General features: G+C 34.6%; 1 protein-coding gene across 3 annotated transcripts in view; it reads right to left on the bottom strand.

Annotated features, from left to right (window-relative positions):
* The window catches only part of LOC128874435 (alpha-catulin), a 105471-nt gene that overhangs the window by 36350 nt on the left and 48245 nt on the right, over positions 1-20876 (bottom strand). For all 3 annotated transcript variants that reach the window (XM_054119231.1, XM_054119233.1, XM_054119232.1), the window contains exon 2: positions 19007-19196. In XM_054119231.1, the coding sequence (XP_053975206.1) occupies positions 19007-19196 (190 nt within the window). The remainder of the gene's footprint in view (positions 1-19006; positions 19197-20876) is intronic.

Raw genomic sequence — 20876 nt, 5'->3', positions numbered from 1 at the left:
TCTATAGGTGATAAAGAATAAAAATAAAAAATAAATTACTCTTGTTAATCTTCCATATTCTTAAACTTCTTCCTTAACGAGCAACCAATTATTTAGTTATGTAACTACTTCGCAGTAAAAGCCATCATTATAAGTTATAATTAAGCGGATTATTTTATAGAATGAAAATTCTCAAATTTACTAGTACCATAATTATTAGATCCAAGAGTGATTTTAATTTCGCATTGAATTCGTGATTTAGAATTAATAATGTATTTTTAAAGAGAACAGATCCAACAGAATCTCAAGAGCGGATTTGCATGCCCTTAATATTATATGGAAAATGTTCAATGGAAATCAAACTCTCGCGTACGCACACATTACATTTCCAAGCCTTTGGCGAATAATCCTGCTGTGCAATAGCTCGTCTCCAATATCGTCGTGCCACCACAATCGAATTTCCTTTCATCTCGCGCGATGAATATTTATCATCTTATGAAATGCGCCGAACGTGTGGTGAAGAATATCGAATGCATTCTGATTCGCTCGTATTGGCGTGAAAGTTCATACAGAGGGTGTCTCGGCAATCAAACGATTCTATTCTTTAATCGTGTGTTTAATATATTTTCACTGATGAAATTAGAGCGATAGTTATTCTAGGAGAATTGATTAAAATCTGTTATTTACGAAATTTTAAATGAATTGTTTTCGTGTACCAGTGCTTTGTAAGTAAATTTATACTTTTGTCGCAATTGCCACTCGTGAGAAACTGGTAAAATGTTTCAGCTTATACATCCATTTTTTTCAACGTAGTAATAAATCTCTGACATAGCGAAACGTTCTCAATTAAACGAGAACAACTGTGGGAAAATTCTCTGTCGAATTCGCTTGGAATACAACGTGAAGGAGTGTTTACGCTTAGAATTACGAAGAATTAACACATACTATTCCTGACAGAGGTGTTACATATAATATAAATTATTACTTGTGAATGTGACAAAAATTATTTTATTTATAATTTATTTTAATCATGAATAAATTATAGTAAAATTGTATATTAATAAATTTCATATTAATACAATTTTATCATGACAAATTTTCATTACTTTTTAATTTTATTACAAAAAGATAAAATCATAAAGCTCCTTTTAAAAAATATTGTTTTGATTAACACTGTATATCTTAACTTAATTTAGTAAATAATATCTTGCAGAATCAGTGACATTAAAGAACTCCTTTCTGAAGTTGTACAATGAAAGTCGCGAATATGCAAAACTATCCTAATAAAAGTTGGCTGACAATCAAATTTATGAAGTTTAATTACGTTACGTTATCCGTCAGATCGACGTGGTCGTGTTCCGCAATTTTTTCAACCGCGATGCCACGTAGTCAACTTTTTTGACCAGAGAATGAAATTCCTTCATTTAAGCTGGCGCCCGAGATATTATTTTTCTCATTTCGTATTTCAGCAGTCGTCGTCCGGGCTTTCTAATTACGTGTCGCCGTAAAGCAACTATCCGAGAAATTATGAGAATTAAATTGCGTTACCTCGATATTAATTTTCATCCAAGCCACTTGATAAGTCGCAAGTTTTCAATTTCACGTAATCGTTACTCGATTCATGAAACTTTTCAACTGCTACACGAGAACTTGTATACCGTGCTACTTTTCAATCGTAATTAATTTCGCCAGTTTCCTTGCACTGGGGTGATCGTTAAGAAATGATGCCAAAATTCCCTGATAAATGTAACATTGTAAGATTATAGACTTCTCAGATTTAAAGTAGATTTTAATGTATATTAATTTCCTGATGCAAACCAATTTTTTTCTTGATTGTTTGCTTCATTTAAATCAAACCTTATTTTCTAATCTCAAATAGTCCTAATTTTCTTTTATAATTTTTATTTGATTTACATACTTTTACTGTGATGTCGTAATATTCTTTTTTTATTTTGCTCGTATTTTCCAATTATTCCTATTTAATGGAATCTGTGTAATCTGAATAATAGAATAATTTGAATCTGATTTGTATAATCCTCCTGAGAGCCGTGATAAATATTTTTGTTTACCCCATTTACATGCTTTCGAGCAGTAACGGATAGACTCCAGTCTTCCGTTCCTGCTTATTATGAAGTTTCACCTGGTCGTCCAAGTTTCGAAGTTCATACAGCCGTAAATTTTTACGTTGGGTCAATGCTGGAAAATGAAGTTCTTCAAGGGAACAGGAAGTTTTTCACTACGGCGAACGAAACTTTTATGGCATCTACAGTTTCTTAATAGAATCCTTCCTGCAGCGTGCTGCATTCTTATCACTCGTTTGATTTGAATTTATTTTCATTCTCCCACGTCGTGCACGATTTGCTATGATATATTCAATCGCACATATTTTCAAACTAATTCCAAGTCGAAAATAATTTTATATTAATGCTTTGTATTTAGAAAAATTGTTTTAATTTTGGGGACCAACAACTTCGTGACAATTTGATGGTGTTGCATTTGAGAATTAAAAGTGTTATTTATTTTATGAAAATTTGTGGCTGTATGTAAATGTAACAAAATGAAATAAAACACAATAAAAGTAATCTACAATGTGGACATTTATTCATTAATCTTTTCGATAAGGAAGAAGTTCATGCATTGTAATATTTAACTGATGTTAATAATACAGGAAAGACTATTACACGGAAATTTATGAAAGAATTTTCTCAGGTTGAATGAAATTCTTTTCCCAACTTAAACACGATTGACTGAGTTATCGATCAGCAGTCGTATAAAAAGTAAGAGCTTGTAGATTAATAATGTAAAGGAAGTTTAACGAAGCGTTAGGTGATAGGGTTTTTGTATTCGGTGATCACACCAAGCACCACAGACAAGGACCAAACGAAGTAGAAGAGAAGATACGGCGTTGGGTTCAGCTAAATCACCGTTTCCCGTTCTTTTCATTTTACGCGATCGACCAATAAATTTCCCATATTCCATAATGACGACGACGATATCTTATCGAAGAACTCCGAAGAGCGTGTTTTTATCGTGTGGAATTATTTTCAAATGCAGTATTTGTTTATCTTTTACAGGTTAACCTACTAAATTACACCTAAGTTTTCCAAATGCAATAACTACTTTTTCGCATATTTTAAATCAATAACAAGCCTGAGTTCACGAAACAATGATTTCGGAACACCTCCATCGATCGAGACGATACACAGACATCTGTTTCGTTTGTAATACAACGCGCGACAGCAAAACCGCTGGAAAATGTTACCCTCAACGTTTCAGAGACCCCGTGAACCGAATTTAGGACTTTCCGCTTGGCGTTTTGCACTCTGATAGTAACCTAGAAGGCATAGCCGCGTAACGTAATCAGTTCAGCTGCCTTGATAGCGAAACCTTACGATGCTTTATGCAGATCGAGTATCAAGTACGCCATGCAATCCCCCTTGACCCAATTTAACAATCGCAGAAGTGTATTACTTTGTCCTGGCTCAATAGTAGACTGAACTATTTTTCCGTCGCGTCTGCCCAATAAGCGGATCCTTCACTGAAAGCGAAAGTTCCAGTTCGAAAAGAGTTTTTTGTATTAAGTCGATCACAGTTTCAGATACTCGAGACGATATAGTCTTTTAGTCTTGTTAATATCATTTTTTTGCTAAATGAAATTTAGTTTCATATAAAATTGCATTGTCCAGAGCTCTTCAGGTTCTGTGTACATGGCAATGTATAATATGAAGTCCAATCATATAAATACATTTTGTATATAGCATAAATAAAATGTACATCTATTAAGATTGATATTTGTGTTATAATTATTTCAAGAATTGTCAGTGTAATCATCCAAATTTATGAATATAAATTTAGTTAATATAATTGTATTCGCTTAACTTCCAATTTCTTTAAATAATAGCAACATAGATAATAATTATTCCTATAATGATTACTTTTACTTATTCTTCATTCGTTACCTCACCCTTTCTTCAAATTTTCAAGCAACTTCTTGAATTACCATTCTATTCTCATTCCACATAATAAAGCAAAGTTGAAAAGAACCTGCATTCATTCTTTTATACCTGCACTAAATTCCAACTAATGTAACACATATTAAATTCACCAAGAAGACTCAACTGCAATCTTCTCCTTAAACAGAAACGAGGTGCAATTAAGAAGAGCGATTAAGCGGTAATGAATTAGCTAAACGAACAACCTCTTTGACGATTACCTTCTTTCCCATTACAGTTGGAATTTCACTTAATCATTGAGCTAATCAAATTTTGTCAGCAGAACTACACGAGCGAAATGCACAAGAACGGATGGAATTGTTACAGAGCCTGTTCACGCTGGCTACGCGAAAAGTCCGTGCATACGCGTGCAATATTCCGGACAGAAGGACGCATTCAAGTTTATCTTAAAGAGAAGTGCTTTTTTCCCGATATCGACGTTCGTTATTTCGATGTGCTGCGTCGATCGCAATTCGCAAGATTAAGCGCAGAGAAGAGAAACCCACGGGAGCAGCTCCTCCGCGAACAAATCTCGCGAATCAAAAGCAAAGAACCCGAAGCAGCGACAATCGAGAGCAATCAACGTTCCCATCGCGAGTTGCTCTTGGAGAGACAATCTTGTAACTGTAGATTAAAATACCGATATTTTATTTTTGTTATTCCCTTAGCTCTTTGTGGTCCTCCAATATCCGCGTGATTCTTCGATCGTTTTGTCGCCGAGAGATTAATTTAGTTGAAAAAAGTGTAACTCTTAAGATGAAAACGCCTCTGCAGCCAACTAATTGCGATCAGAGGGACGATTTCATCGCTTTTGCGAACATCTATGGGTACAGAGAGCGTCAGCGATTAGTGGACGTACTATTTTGTCTTACAGATACATCATTATTTTTTTAATACCTTGTAACAAATTTTATATATTGAATTCCTACAAAGTCATATATATTCTTTTTTAATCTAACGTAATATATTTTATTAAAATAGTAAAGTCTCGAGTTCCTTAATATGTACTTCAATTATATGGTTTAAAATTATTTTTTAATACATATTAATGTATTTTATTAAAATAATAAGGACGTCACCTTGTGTCATAATTGGAATAATTTTGTTGTACTAGACTGTGAATAATAATTCTGACAATAACATGATTTAAAAAAAAAAATAATGTATACCTAGATTCTAATACATCAGATGAAAAATGTGGTTACTAATTTCCTCGATGAAAATGATTCAGACTCCTCATGTCTCAGCTTAAAGTGCGACGCTACCCCTTTAAGTGCTAGCAAGAAACTAGAGCGCAGCGTCAAAATAATTTCTCCACCATTGATATTTATGATCCAATAAAAACTCGCTGAACGTGTATCACACGACCAGATAGTTCTATCGCCCATTGGTGGTATATTCCAAATAAGTCTTTGATCTAGCAATGCAACGACGAAATTGGAGCGTCCTCCGGCTCCACATGTAAATTTGTGAGCACAGGATTACAGATATCGCAGCACCGCAATATAGGCGCACTGCGTATAACCCAGTTCACTGATTGGTAGCTTGGTACCATTGATCCGTTGCCATGATAATGGAAGCTGACAATTCGCATAAAACACGTGGTTAGTTTCTTTAAATGAACAGACAAACAGACCACAATACTAAGTTTTAAGGGACACTATACGAGAAAAGATTCACAAATTCTTGAAAGACTACAATTTAACACACTTAAATAAGTAAATACTATAATAATATAGAAATAAAAACATATACGACTAGAATGTTCGTAGTAGCAAAGAAATTAAAAAAGTGTCCAGGAAAATAAAATATATCTAGGCAAGAGAATTAAGAGAAATATTTTACTTCGTTTAATTAAACGATATAAATATAAGGACACACTAATCTAGACAAGCTCGTTGATGATCTATTGCAAAATATTGAATTGCAGAATTTTGCCTATCTCTGACTGAGATCAGCAATTGAATCAGGCCTGACCGCAAAATCGAATTGCTGAAATACGTTCATTTAATAAATATAACTTCGCTAGTTATCAGTAAATCCTCAATTTTATCGATAGCCGAGTTCAAAATTCTGCATAGCCAACTAATCTCGTATATCTCATCGAAATCGATGATCGTGCATTATACTTTAGAGCTGCGGAATGTTCCGAGCGAGAGTCCATAAATCTCACCGTTCAACACTTTAATTAAAGATGTGAAATAAATCGTGTCACAAATCGTTTCGTTAGCATCAAGAATTATCGCTTACGAGTCTATCGGGAAGTTCCTATTTGAAACTACTACCCTGTATAAAAAAAATTAATTTTTCAAGCTTAGACCGCGATTTTTCCAATACAGTAGGATATCAGAGCAACTCCGATCAGTATTCTAGATCGATAGTTTAAAATACGTTCGTAACTCGCTTTTTTAGAGCGTTGATACCATTGTGAATGGAGAAGGATTTTCCAAACGGGTCTGTGTTTAAATATAAATAGGAATCGATATATTCGATTCCTCCAACATATTTATATGTGCATATTTCTATTTATATGTCCACCACGATTACATTAAAAAATAAAAACCTAATGTCCTTTTGGAGAAACTTAAATCTTTTTGAATATGTTTCAGTACATGTCTCAATACTTTTATTTACTTCTTATTGCCATTTTTCCCTTCTGAGAGGGGACATCTAAATGAAAAGATGTTAAGGATCACGGTTTTCCATAAAAGAAAAACCAATTCCGATTTTTGTCCACCGCAAAGGTAACGCAACTCCTTCATTGAAACACTTGTACGATTACGTGAGATGTATATCGGTAGATCAATCAAACACAGCAGGAATATCAAAACAACGTCGATATTCTCATATACTCGGAAGTATTAACAATTTCCACGTCACTTACCAGCGCATCCCCATCCGCTTGTCTGATTAATCCTCCCCTAAACCCCTTCGGGAATATGCGTCACGCGTGTTGTAATATGAAGTGCACTGTCAATCGAGTGCATATCGAACACGTGACACCGATACCAAATTACACATGTTCACGCAGATCTTGCATACGAAATGAATCCGACACGCAAAGTTCGTTCGACGTGTAACATAATATCTGCTGTTAGATCCTCGATAAGTCTCACGACTGAACGAACTGACAATTTATACATGAACTTGTCGTGGCGTTACGAATCAAGGATTAAGTACAGTGGAGAGATTGTTGATGTCTCGTGATAAATCCGCTTTTAAATGTCGAATCGTGTTTGCTCGTTTTCGAGAGCTCCGCGATAACAAGGGTTGCTTGTTTAAGTAATAAATGGTAGACAAAAATCAGTAGTTTAATTCTCAATTTAGGGAGCTGTAAATATATATTTTGGAATAGTATTTTTTATGCATTAAATGGGGATATGTAACGTTAGAAATATTTTTCGATTTAGAAACTTGCGAATTCATAAATTCATCTTAAAAATTCTTTTTAGTCTATATATTTTTCCAAAATATATATTATGTTATTATATCATTTCTTTGGAAACACTAATTACATAAACTCCTCGTGGTAACATTAAAATCATTTCCAACCCAGTAGACGAAGAAATTAAAAATAGCGAATTTATTTCAATATTTGTAAATGTTGAAGTTTCTATCGTGAAGGAGGAAATTCTGTAAATAGATACGTGGAAATATTCGAGGTTCGCCAAAACAATGCACCCGGCCTCAATCTTCGCTGGAAAACGCTGGGGGGTTAATAAATGTTTTGCACGTTGACTTGACCCGATCTTAAAAGGTAGTTGGGATAAAAATAGCAGAGTGCTATCTATCGTAAGGGTACACAGACTGTGGAAGAAGTTACTGTTCGGCGTTGATCGATGCAGTTATTAGTGGACGACGACACAGCAGCCGTTTACTTTGAGAGAAAGCCAACATCGGAATTTCCAAACTCGCGTTACGCTTGTCAACGATATTAATTTCCGATTCGAAATGAAATTGCTACGTTTCTCATCGAATATTGAATATTACTCCGTGATTCATTTGTTAATAACGTCTCGATAAAAAATTCTGATTTATCGCAACGGCTGAGAAGTAATTTTCATCGAAATTAATTTAAGAGGTAATTTAGTTGAATTTAGTTTCATTATCTGGACTATGAGTGTCTAATTAATATTAGTGGTATGTACTTTGCAGTTTAATTTCCTAGAATTGTCGATTTTATTTAAGGACGATTGCTTGATTGGAGAAAATTCTAAATATTTATTGTAGTCGCAATCTTAATACTTATTCTAACGTTTCGACCGTACTTTCTCTCTCTCTCTAACAAATAATACAGTGATCTATACTTATAAGTGTGCAATGTGTTGAAAACTGTAAAAAAGACGTTACGATACATTTTATACGTTAAGAATATGTGCGCGAGTTAATACAATATCTCTGCAGAGTACAAGGTGGCACAAATAATGTAAAACATTTCACTGCGCTGCAATACAAAAATTAAACATATTCAATAAAAATTGAGCAAAAAAATATCAGCGAACACATGACATGACATGTTCATTTCCTATTCTTATTTCATTTTAAGTTTTACTGGACATGTGTAATTATTGCATATGATAAACAGAGGGACTTTACCTAGATATTAACATGAAACGTAAAATTGAATTTCCTAATTCAATTCATTAGCAAGGAAGGAAAAGCTAACCGACCCTACCCTTAGCAATCATCAACCGTTTAATATTAATTCGAACATTTGCAATAAAAATATATGAAATTCTATGCGCCATTTACAATCTGTTGACGTGATCAACGATATTAGAAGTAATCGTCGAAGAAGTTCCAAGCCAAAGACGATTCGAAGCATCTGGATCTTCAGCAGGAAAGCCAAGGCAGGATTATGAGATAGCTTTATTCCGAAATTTATGCACACTGTTCATGACGGTATATCGCTTGGCATATCGCCACTTTCTGGGCTGTGTTGCCTGCTTTGCCTTACTCGTTTCCCACTTTTCCCGGGTCGTCTTTGTCCGTAAAGCTCTCCAAGACTACGGAACAATTGAAACGGCTCAGTTTCACGACACGAAACCCGCAATCGGAGGTTAAACTGTCACGATACACGCTTCCGTTTGTACAAAGATCGCGAAAACATTCGTCGATGGAAAGTAGCAATGATTGTAATGTAATTCGAAGCTACTGAACCTCCTAAGACTAAGCCACATTACGGCGAAGACTAAAGGGGAGCCCTTCGAACATTGAGCCTCTCATGCATACATTATGCAAAATTACCTTTGGCAAACTTGGGCAGATTTTAGTTGAAGTGGGAATAAGACATAACTGAAATAATTTATTTTTTATTATTATTTTTGGCATTGCTATTTGAAGTTAAAAATAACGTCGATTTGTTACGAAACAACAGCATTAACGGTAAATAGTATTTATAATTATTGTTAGATGTAAAAATTAGTTATTCTAACCATAAGTCATTTGTATTTATTTTAATTATATTACGACTCACATATGTATATAAATGTCCAACATTTAACTTGCAGTGGTCGTTAATTCTAAACTAGTTCTATAAAATAATAATAATTTATTTCTAATGTTTTTAATTAGTTCAACATACAATTCCAATTTGAATGAGCGACAATGAATAATACTTTGAGAATATTTTACACAAGAGAAGTAGTGTTCTCGTGTTTAATATCTTCTGACTAATGGGATCCCCGAGTTCTCCCTTCAGTATTCCCAAAGTTACAAAGAAGCAAGTTTCTTGTCAATGGAAACGGTTAGATGGCGCTTACTTGTACCCTCGGAATCGTCATGAAACACAAATGAAACATGCTTGAGAAATGTCTTCCTCTATGAATCGTTACATGCTGAATCGAGACGCAGAGAAGTCCGAACATGTCTTCTTTGTCGTTTTTAGTCTCCTCGTCTATGTCCTCTTAACTATCATCGTCCACCTCTTGACTTTCGATCTCGTACTACATTTTCTCACGCCACTCGTTCTTTGATACTATCTATCCGACTTCCCCCTTGCTATCTCTGTACGTGCACGATCGTTAAGAAACGGAACTTAAAGAGTGTGCGTTCGTTAGGGAAACTAAACTTTCAGGGTGACTCCCTTTACTTGTAACGGACATTTCTGAATTTTAATTAAAAGATAGCACGTCTCGGAGACGAGCTTAGAGTGCTCGTTCCAAGGTAAAGCGGGGTAATGCATCACTGAAATGTTGTACAAGTGTCTGATATTAATTTAAAAATATTACGTACTTGAGTAGTGCTTACATTTATTGAAATGGAGTATGTTATTAAAAGCGTAAACGGTAGTATTTAATTTACATTCAAAAATTTACGATTAATTATAAGTTTTGTTCGTTATATTCAAATTTCGATCTTTTCAATATCCCTTGGTATTTCGTGATTGGCATGTTTTAATCATTAAATTTAATTAGGAAACTGTATTTCAGAAGAGATAAACAATACGTAATGAATGTTAAAATTGCATGTCCTTTTATGTATAATTATCCTGTACTGTGACGTATTTCATTGATATTGTACATGGTAGTATTTAATGATTATTTGAAGTATATAATTAATTATTAAATTTGTTTGTTGTATCGAAATTTCAATGTCTCCAATATCCCATGGTATGTATTGATTACCACGACGTATCGTTTAAATTAAATTACAAAATTATATTTTACTAGGGATAAATAATATGTAATTAACCTTAAATCTACGCGTCTTTTTATGTATGATCAGATTATGTCAAACACATAATATTATTCTTCACTCCACATAATTCTATTTTTGAACATTCACGTATGTATTTTAAAGTGAAACGATTGTCCTATAAATAAATTCAGCTGTTATTCCATTTTCTACTACAAACTTTACGAAGAACAACTTTTCATTGAAATTATGACTGAAGAGTTTCAAGTGTTCGAGCATTTTACATTAAAATGGGCATTCAAAAACTTCTGAAGCCTCAAACTTGCTACCCATTTAAATCGGTTGCTCTTTTAAAGTACAAATTCGAATAAAAATACCGTTCTCTTGTCAATGATGCCATATCACGAAATTATTCGATCAACGTTTAAATTCTTGGAATTATCGAATACATTTATTACCACTATCAATTAATTAGATACATATCTCAACTACCATATATCTTTTGTACTTTAAGAACCTTATGTCCTTATTTCAAAAACCCAGCTGCATTTTACTTATGTTTTATTCATTCAAACATCCACCCACCATCTTTCATTGAGAAATTCCTTGCGAGTCCTTCGAAATGGAGTGAAGAATTCAAATGAATAGAACGATTACCAGTGCAAGCAAACGTTTAATTTTATTAAACGTCAAACGCTTAGATCTTCACTTTGAATTCTCTTAAATAACAAAAAATACTAGTCAAATTGTAGTTTAATCTTTTAAAATTATTTGGATTAATCATTTGGTCCTATAGAGCATTTAAAGCTAGGTGTACAAATTAATTCTGTGCCTTTCAAAGTTGAACTTACAATTTATTTGTAAATAACAACTACATAAAATTTAATCTTTCTGCAGTCACACACACAAAAATTGTAAAATCAAGCATATATACAATCTGCGTGTTTAATTACACTATGAAAGTTGGTATAGACTTATAAATAATTAAATGGGAAGGCTCAGAATTAATTTCTAAACTTAATATTTGCTTTCTGACAAAGTAAGCAAACTTTGCTACTATGTAGTTCGAGACAGATAATTTATGTGGAAAATTCGAATATCGTACTATGGAACGCATTAAACATGCGTGAACGAAACACGGTTACAAAGTTACGAGTTGTTATTGAATTTAAATTGCATGGAATTACGTTGTAAATTCCACTTGTTGCAAATGAATTACGAAACAGAACATTGTTACCGGCGCACAGTCGCCATTATTTCCTTGCTCTTCCAATTTCGAATGTTTGACCTGAACGAAATTTAGTTGCTTTCACAGAAAACTCACTTTGCTCGCTCTCGATGTGCTCATAAATACACATGGTAACGTACGAGGTAGTCGGTGTGGTCAGGTCGAATTTATCGTGAATTTTCGGGTACGTGTATCGTAAATTATCGCCCGCCACAGACACAATCGCTCTTGCAGATGAAATCTGCCGCAATTTCCGGTGGATCCACGTCCAGATTCGCCTGCGTTCGAATTAGAAGCCCAATTAACACTTAATCGTGGCCTAATTTCAGTTATCAGCTTTATTAAATTTCTCTTTTCCGATCGATTTACTCGATTTAATCTTCTGCGAAGCGATTCTGTCATTTCATAAGCGTTATCGCCACCGTCGATTTGCAGTCCTACAAGCTATAATTTCTGCATTTGGCCATTTCTCAACGTTCTAGTTTTAATAATAATTTTAATAATCAATTAAACGAATAATAAAAGCCCAAACAAACACGAAGTACATTTTCGCAATTCCAAATTTTTATTTGGAATTTTGTTATTTTAATAAAAATATACGTCTGTTGGCATGATTCTACTTTTCAGATTAAATGGAAATCGTGTTTTTCTTCCAATTAAAACGAAACGAAAAAATAAAAGGACTGGGTACATTCAATACCGACTCGGATATTGTTAAAAAAACAAATCCCTTTTTACGAAAACCCTTTGTCGTTACACATTCGTCCTTTATTTCAACAGATTGGTTTGAAACGCAACAAGGAGCACGACTGAAACTACACAACATTCTCGGAAACCCTAGGGCACGTCAAACGAACGAATTCGTGCGCTGTAGGTATCTATAAATATTCGAATACTTTCCAGCTACGATTCAATACGAATATTCAAGGATATTTTTAGCGAGAGATAAAGTAATAACGACCGAACGGAATTTATCGCAGCGACTGTAACGATTTATTCAGATACATCGCGTGCCACATCGCGATCGTAGTGGATTTCCATCCCACGGTATCATTCGCAGGATTAGTTACAGTAGACTTCACTGAGATAGGAATCATCCTATTACAGATACCGTTTTTGTCCTGACCTCTGCAAATTTTAATATTGCCGCTGTTTCCAAATAGTCACGAGGAAATCGTTACTATCTCTCACTCTCTGATTCTTGGTATCGATAATCTCTGTCTCTGTCATCTATTGAACGATTTATCGATATTCAATTTGTTGAGCGAGTATTTCTCTTCTATGAGACTAAACTGTCGCGAATTCTGTTATTCTGTTGTTAGTGTATCGAACTATGGTTAGAGTTAGAGTGACTTGTAAAATTTTTATCAAAAATTTAGATAATTATGAAACCCTCAACTGTGCGTAATTTCGATGTTTCCATTATTACAATTACATTTCGAAAAATCAACAATTCTTCTGATTAACGTAAGAAAAATCAACTCAAAAACTGAATTTGTAGAAGATTCGTATTACTAAACATGTTGCAATTTTACGATACAACTTCTACCTTATTCCTCTATAATTTCCTAATCGTAAGAACGAATATAACTGTTCCATGAATGCTCCTCATTTTCCTATATAAACACACTGTGACAATTCTGGAGGAAAAACTCTTAGCACAAGAATATTGGGATGTCGAGAATAATACGCCCCCGCGAGCTGGGATAATCCCAAATATTGGGATAATCCTATGGGACCTGTTCCACAAGTCGATAACTCTCTTTGATCGAATCAGAACTGATATCTGCAGCATCAGTCGACATCTTCCGATCGAATTTCTGCGCTCGAGCCACTGATCCCATATTACTATCAAGTTTAGTACTCATCATTTCGTTTGCTACGATTCGTAACAGTCTTTATTGGGGCATCTCGATAACGAAATTTAAGGAGTTGTTCGCATCGTCAAGGGAAGAGACATTTCCTTGATCTTTATAGGTACAGTTAGTCGCCCAAGCCTCGATGAACCGATACGACTGTACTTTAACTCGAAAACACGTCGCGCCTCGATTCTTCCCGAGATTCCTCGCGTCGATTCATCGAGTGCTGTCGTTGAGAAAACGGATAACAGGAAAGAAAACGCTTTCGGCGACTTCTTGTTGGTTGGTTTTCATCTGAAGGGCACATAGCTCAAGGCTTCGCTCAAGATGGTGAAAAATCTTTCAAGGACCTTCGAATCTGGGCCATGACGCACCAATTTTTTGCCCTCTGCGGTACGTTTTTGGCATTCGTTCCAGCGCGAAAACAGAAAAGCGTCGCGAAAACACGCTCCACTTTAAGTTTCCCGAATCTTACGATCGCTATTCTTTAACGAATCTGTCTGATATTGCGCACAACATGGAAAGAGTCCTTAATTTCAAGTGTAAATGTTACGATATTTAGTGTACGGTTGGCGATTATAATTAAAATGTGAATTTCAATTGAACGTTTCGATTTTGTGAGATTTCAAAAGATTACAGTTACAGATACGAGGTAAAAAATTATGTAATAAAAGTAGTAAATTTTATAAACACTGATAGAAAGATTTCAGTTTAACAAATTGGGCTGACGAAGGCAAAAGTTATTTCCATATTGGAGGTAGAAAATATTTTAATTATTACTGATTGAAACAGAATGGATCAGGTATCTTTATGCGAAAAACAGTCGTTTATTTGGAAAATTAATTCATAATAATGTATAACAAAATTTTGGATGATATTAAGTAAGCTTTATTTGGAAAATTAATATTTGAATGCCTCGTAATGCGAATAGTGGCACGGATTGAACTCGTAACCAACAAGTTATTTATAAGTAGGATAAGAGCAGGCCACGCTAACTAATGCACGGGCATATTTTGAATGACAGCCTTTCAATCATACGCGACGTTTGCGACTCAAGCCTATCAATGAACCATATCATCACCGAATGCCAGAAATACGCCAAAAAAAGAAGGCAACATTACCGTGGTCGTAGTGGATAAATAAATGACATCACCTTTCACGTTTAACTGTAATCATGACTACTTTAAAATGAAATAAAAAACTGGAATGTATTCTATGTTATTTCTGTTTTAGTAATAAATCTGAATCCTAAAACCTCTTTTGGAAAATCTTTTATAATTCAATTTTATGAAAATATCAACATTCTTGATGATACATATGAACCATGCCAAACCATCCAATATATATTGGATTATTTATATATACAATATTAATATTCGTATAATCACTAATGATTGCCGAACGAATATTTGCGAAAACTTCTACACAGCTAAAATTTTGTGTCCCAGCACCTACTTATTTTTGCCACAATCACAAATTCGGGAATCCAATTCAGATTTATTTTCGTTCACGTCTCACCCAAGGAATTAATTTCATTACTTTCTTAGTAAAGAATCTAATTATTCAAATATGGGTTAGGTCAACCTGTTCGAAATGGAATAAAATGATAAAGTATTTACGAAATGGAACAGAATTGAGTCAATAACAAATTTAGAATTCAGAAAGCAACGAATGGAGCATTATTATTGCCAATATAAATGTGTCCATAACACGCCGGCAATAAATTCTAGGAGTATGGTGTAAATTAGGAGGACAGTTTCTGCATTACGAATATTGATTTTCAGTGCACGAAGCTAGCAGCTTTTACACAGTCCAATCATTATTAGCACAAAATTCAAGTACGTCGATGAATGTGTCACGGAGTACTTCTGTAAGAGTGTTTCCAGAGGTACTTCCACAACGCTATGAGCGACATTTTCCTCCAGTTTGCGTATTCTTACCGAGACTTTCTGCAAAGTTGCAGACGAGAGTTTGCATTTATATCCTCTCGGCGGCGATGTTCAGAGCTTTTAGCCGGAGGCAGTTCTTCCTACGTCACCGATATAGGCCTGAGAGAAGTGTTTCTGTTCGGAGGGGGTGAATCGTAAAAAACACGGGAGCCAAGGTGAACTACGAGGACGTTAATAGACAAAAGAGAGATTTTCGAGAAAAAATTTCGAGCGAAACTGTGCAACCAGAGACAACAGGGAACGTTTGCGTCTCTTAAATCTCACGATAAGCGTGGAGTGCTTACAGTGTAGCTGTATGCGAGTGTAAAACGTGAGGATAATTCGAAATGAATAAAAATAAGAAGGAGAAGACGTAAAGGAGGAATTTACACATGTTTATAAGATTTAGAAAAGAAACATAATAAATGGAAAATGGGAATAATAATATAAGAACAATCCCGATTTCATGTTCTATTTCAAGAGAAATTTAAATCATGTTCATTTTATATAATGGGTAATCAAAATAAATACAAACGAAATAAATGGAAATAATAGTATGTGAAATCTATGTAATATTAATGTAGTATAATGTGTCCATGTGCGTCAGACGCAAATGTCGCAGCTCTATAATTTAGAGAGAACACTTTGCTCGAAACGTGCCTTATTTCTTGAATATACTCGTACAGTAAGAATTCCAAGAATAAGACATGAAGCTCTGCCTAGAACGTTTTAGCTACTTTCGTGCACTTCGAAACAGCAATTTGTTCAAGATCACGTGCTACTTGTCCCAATTTCGTATGCATAGATAATCTAGATGATTGATTAGATAAGGCGTTTCTATTCAATGGTGCTTCTAAGCTAGCATATGTACGTACTAAGAAACTATTTCTGAACACAGGTGCTATAGAAGACTTGTATTTGAGTACCGTCTTCGTATCAGATTCTCGACTGTTTTAAATTACATTTCTATTCGCCAAATTGTGGTTGCTAGCTACTTGGAATTTAGATATTTATTCGATTTTTTTCATATCAATCCACCTATTAAAATAATTTTATATGTGTTAATAATCATATATATTTAGATATTTATAACAAGATATTTGTGCTGTTATCCCTGTTGAAAAGATAAATTAACAAATTTCTAATTACTTTAAATATAGTACAAATTGTTATTTAAACCAACTAGGAAGTTGTCAATTTATCTAATCAATTGTACATGATATTGTGTGCTATTAATTATTATTACTGTTGTTGTTGGAAACATGTATTGACATATATTAATTTTCTTATTCTATTTTATACAACGCGAGTTACTTATTCAATTTTTTTTTAAACCTTCTAATATATAAATATACACAAATTGACCATTATATTGTTAGTTATTATCACGTAATATTAAGTAACAAAAGGTGAATCGTTACCAAAGATTTCTCGGATTACGGATGTTCGTTTCGGTATTTTATACCATTTATGCATACAAACTCCATCAAACTTATAATTGTCACGGGTATACAGTAATCAAACAATTTAGCAAAACTCATAAGTATTATAGGTAAAGTTTTAATAGGATGAAATATAAATTTCCGTCCTGTTTCGCATTCGCCTTGTTACCGCTTCCTGTTCTTTTCATTAAATCTCTGATTGGGTCATGTACACAAACGTTCCAACATTATTCAACACGTGTTGTTTACTGAAATAACTTTTCTCGATTGTATATGCTCCAATATTTTTTCTATTTTAATTGTACTGTGACAAAGTTATCAAAAAATAAGTATAATAAAATGTTCCTGCACGTCCTTAAGCATTCAGCAATTTAGAAATGGAATTCTGTAGATATGTATAAATATATATTTTGTTCGTGATATATAGATATCTGACTCTATTTCTATTCAATTTAATATTCCGTTCAGTTTTGTGTATCGAATTAAATCCCTGGGGCCCCTTATTCATTTTTATTTTATATATAAGTACATGAATCCACAAAATATAATAAAAAAACATGACAGAAAAAGAGGTATACATATTTTCTAATATTTATGTACTTTTACTTGAAGAGTAAAATATTTTGCAATAAATTGTACTCATTCTCTAAGAAATAGGTAAGTAAAAGTGAACTAAAAGATAAACAACTGTTCACATATGAATCGTTAAAAATTAATTTGAATTTAAATTATACAATGAAATATGTTACAGTGGTTTTTAACTACAAAATGCAATCTAGAGGACGTAAACGATTCGTGGCTTCACGAATACGCGTTAAAAGTGGATAAGGAGCCCGGGGATTCAATTTGAAGTGAAATTACGAGGCCAAGTAGCGTTCTGCCAGAGATTTTAATTCTCGCCAACAGAATCGCTCAGAGCATTGATACAGAGTTCTAACTGTCAAGAGAGCGAGCTACAGCGAAGTCAAGCTTCAGCATAACTTGTTGGAGGTACAATGACTGTATGCCTCTCAGCGTCAGCACGAGCATGAATGCCTGGCAGAGAGATACCTTTCCAGCTTTTAGAAAAGACAACTTGTGACAAACGTCTTTATATCTTCGAACAGCTTTAGAATTGTCGCGCGACTTTTTAGCAGCTTTCTATTCGCATAACAAGTTTTGATATATGAATTCAGGCGCCTCCACCTTGGCACGCGCGACCGTAAATCTTTCCCTGTTATTGTTTTCGGGCAAATTATAATTTATCATGTGTTTCGAACTCTGAACGCGTTAGGTGAGGATGATAAACGGCGTCGAGAACAATTGGGACGGGAGGCTCTGATATTATCATTCAACTTATGAATGAAACATGTTTAGTTGGCTCTTAGTGGACTGATGTCTATGGCGGAAACGTGCTTTTTGTCGTTTGAACAATAAACTTTTTTTTGTTTTAATACAATTATTCATAGACACGTTTGTGTGTACGTAAATCAGCAGATGATAAATTTACAATGTGAATCGAGATATCGTTTGATTAAAAATTAATTTTGGAATTTGAAATACTACCTGTTTGTTATTATTCTCATTTTCCTAATCAAATAATTAGGTATGTATTAGCTGTTTATTATAACTTTTATTTCAAAAGGATCGCATGTATCTGTTAAAGGATATATGATCCAATATAGGATAGAGAAGTTGAACTCTCTTTTATATTAAGCTTTTTTCCCAGTTCAGATTACATTATCGACAGCTGTAATATTGGTTCAGGCAGAAATGTAAAAGAGTAAAGCATCAACCCTTCAAATAACATTTATTAAGATTTTTACTTGTTCCATAATTCTTTAACGTTCACCTTTCGTATGAACGTACTTATTTATGTCATGAAAGTGTAACGTTTGAAGAAAATTCGTTTTCTAGAAACTTGACTAGTTTTCTGAAGATTTATAGCAGAGAAACGACTCACCGGCAACCCTTGCGTCCTTGCATGCCTCGTACATGTCCTGTTTGATCTCTGGATTGTCATCTGCGATGGTTTCGCCAACGGTGACGAACCTCTCGACCGCCAGATTCACGGCTTGCCCGACTCTGGCTACTGCACGGAGACTTCTGTCCGAACATAGCGGACGTTCTCTGTGCGACACCAACGTAGAGATCTGGAAAATGAAAGAAAAACAAATTGTAGGACAAGTTCGAAGTAACATTGCGCCACTACTTTAATTTTGATTTCGATGATTTACACTAATAGAGACAACAAAGAATTTCATTGTTAATGACAAAGCTCGCAACGCGTTAAATTCTATGAACCACGAAAATAACAGACAATAATAACATCTCTCACTGTATCAAATTTAACAAGATTTATGTCTACTACTTTGTATTCTAAGTAAATTATTATACCATAAAAAAGATGAAAAAGAATTTTCAATTTTAGGCCTAAAATATCAGTTTGAACACAGCCGATTTTATTTCACGTAAAGCATGAAAGTATTTACGAGAATGGTGAACTTTACATAAATATTCCTGGAATTGTACGAGCAGATCTACATTGTAAAAATGTATGTTCCATAGACATGCAGTAACGAGAAGTAAATTAGGGTATGTATACATCTGGCAAAACGCCAAGTTGATATTCTAGCCGTGAATAAATTAGCTATTTAAAATGTATTCATTCGTGCAGATTAACTCCCGTAAATTGCTCGACTTTCCACGAACATAATGAATAGATACGATACATCACACACGAGCGCCGATATACAGTAGGTCTCGCAATTAATGTAACGTTTGTAAGCGTCGAGAAAATCGAGGAATACGTAATAATTTCACCTGATTGTTTATTTAAACATTTTCATATTCTGTATTCTCTCTGAATAATCGTTTCGTTTATAAAACAAGGATCTGGAATAACAGCGAGGAGTTGCATTACACCTGAGATAAGATTTAAAAAACAGACAAATTAAATCAGAATTGCTCGAGAACAAACTATAACGTAAATGTATCTTTGTGCTTAAGATGATGTATTGAAATCACATAAATTAAATCAGAGTTGACGGAGAACAAATTAAGAAAACAATTATAGTGCAAATGGTTAAACTGGTATTAAAAAAGAAAATCCTAAAGTCTCTATTCTAAAGATCTTTATTAGAACAATAAATGCACGGAGAGTATAGTCTTACAAGTGGAAAGATTTTTCATTTCTTCATTCCAGCTACAAATATTCGTTATCTCGCCGTCTTAGTTACACAAGCTCAAAGCTTGAAGAATTCCCGGCCAGCCGCGCGACTAACGAGAAACATGGACGTCTAAATATCACCAATCGTGAAAAAAGCTTGCGAAAATGATACAGAGTAGACGGAGAGGCAGAGCTCGTTATTACCCGAGTTCAAACCAGCTCTAATTAATGCTCCATCACGGCGTCGCCGTGAAAACCAACCGTGACTGATGCACACGCGAAGCTTTCCTCCGCTCGCAATGGAAAGCGCCTACGCTCGGATTGTTTTGTCTGCCGGCTAACGACCAGACGGAGAGACGGATCCTCCCTCCGACTCCTGCATTCCTCTCCATGTAAATGCCAAACGTGTATTCAAGAAAGCTGCACGAGAGTAACCCCGTTACTTGGCCTGTAGCTGCAGGGTCCGCGAGGGCCGCGTCTATACACCTCATTTTCCACACAATCGGACAATGCATTTAGCCGCCGTCCTCTCTTAAACTGTTCCACGAGGGCTGCCAGACAGCCGAGGGCAGACAGACAGACGCGAAGAAAAACGAGAAAGAGAGTTTCTGGGTGAAGGAAAACGGAAGCAGAAGCAGGTTGGTGGAACGAAGAAATAGCGGGG

The sequence above is a fragment of the Hylaeus volcanicus genome, chromosome 3 (assembly GCF_026283585.1).
Source record: "Hylaeus volcanicus isolate JK05 chromosome 3, UHH_iyHylVolc1.0_haploid, whole genome shotgun sequence".
Classification (NCBI taxonomy): domain Eukaryota; kingdom Metazoa; phylum Arthropoda; class Insecta; order Hymenoptera; family Colletidae; genus Hylaeus; species Hylaeus volcanicus.
The sequence above is the reverse complement of the archived record's forward strand: the minus strand, read 5'-3'. Positions and strand labels throughout refer to the sequence as shown.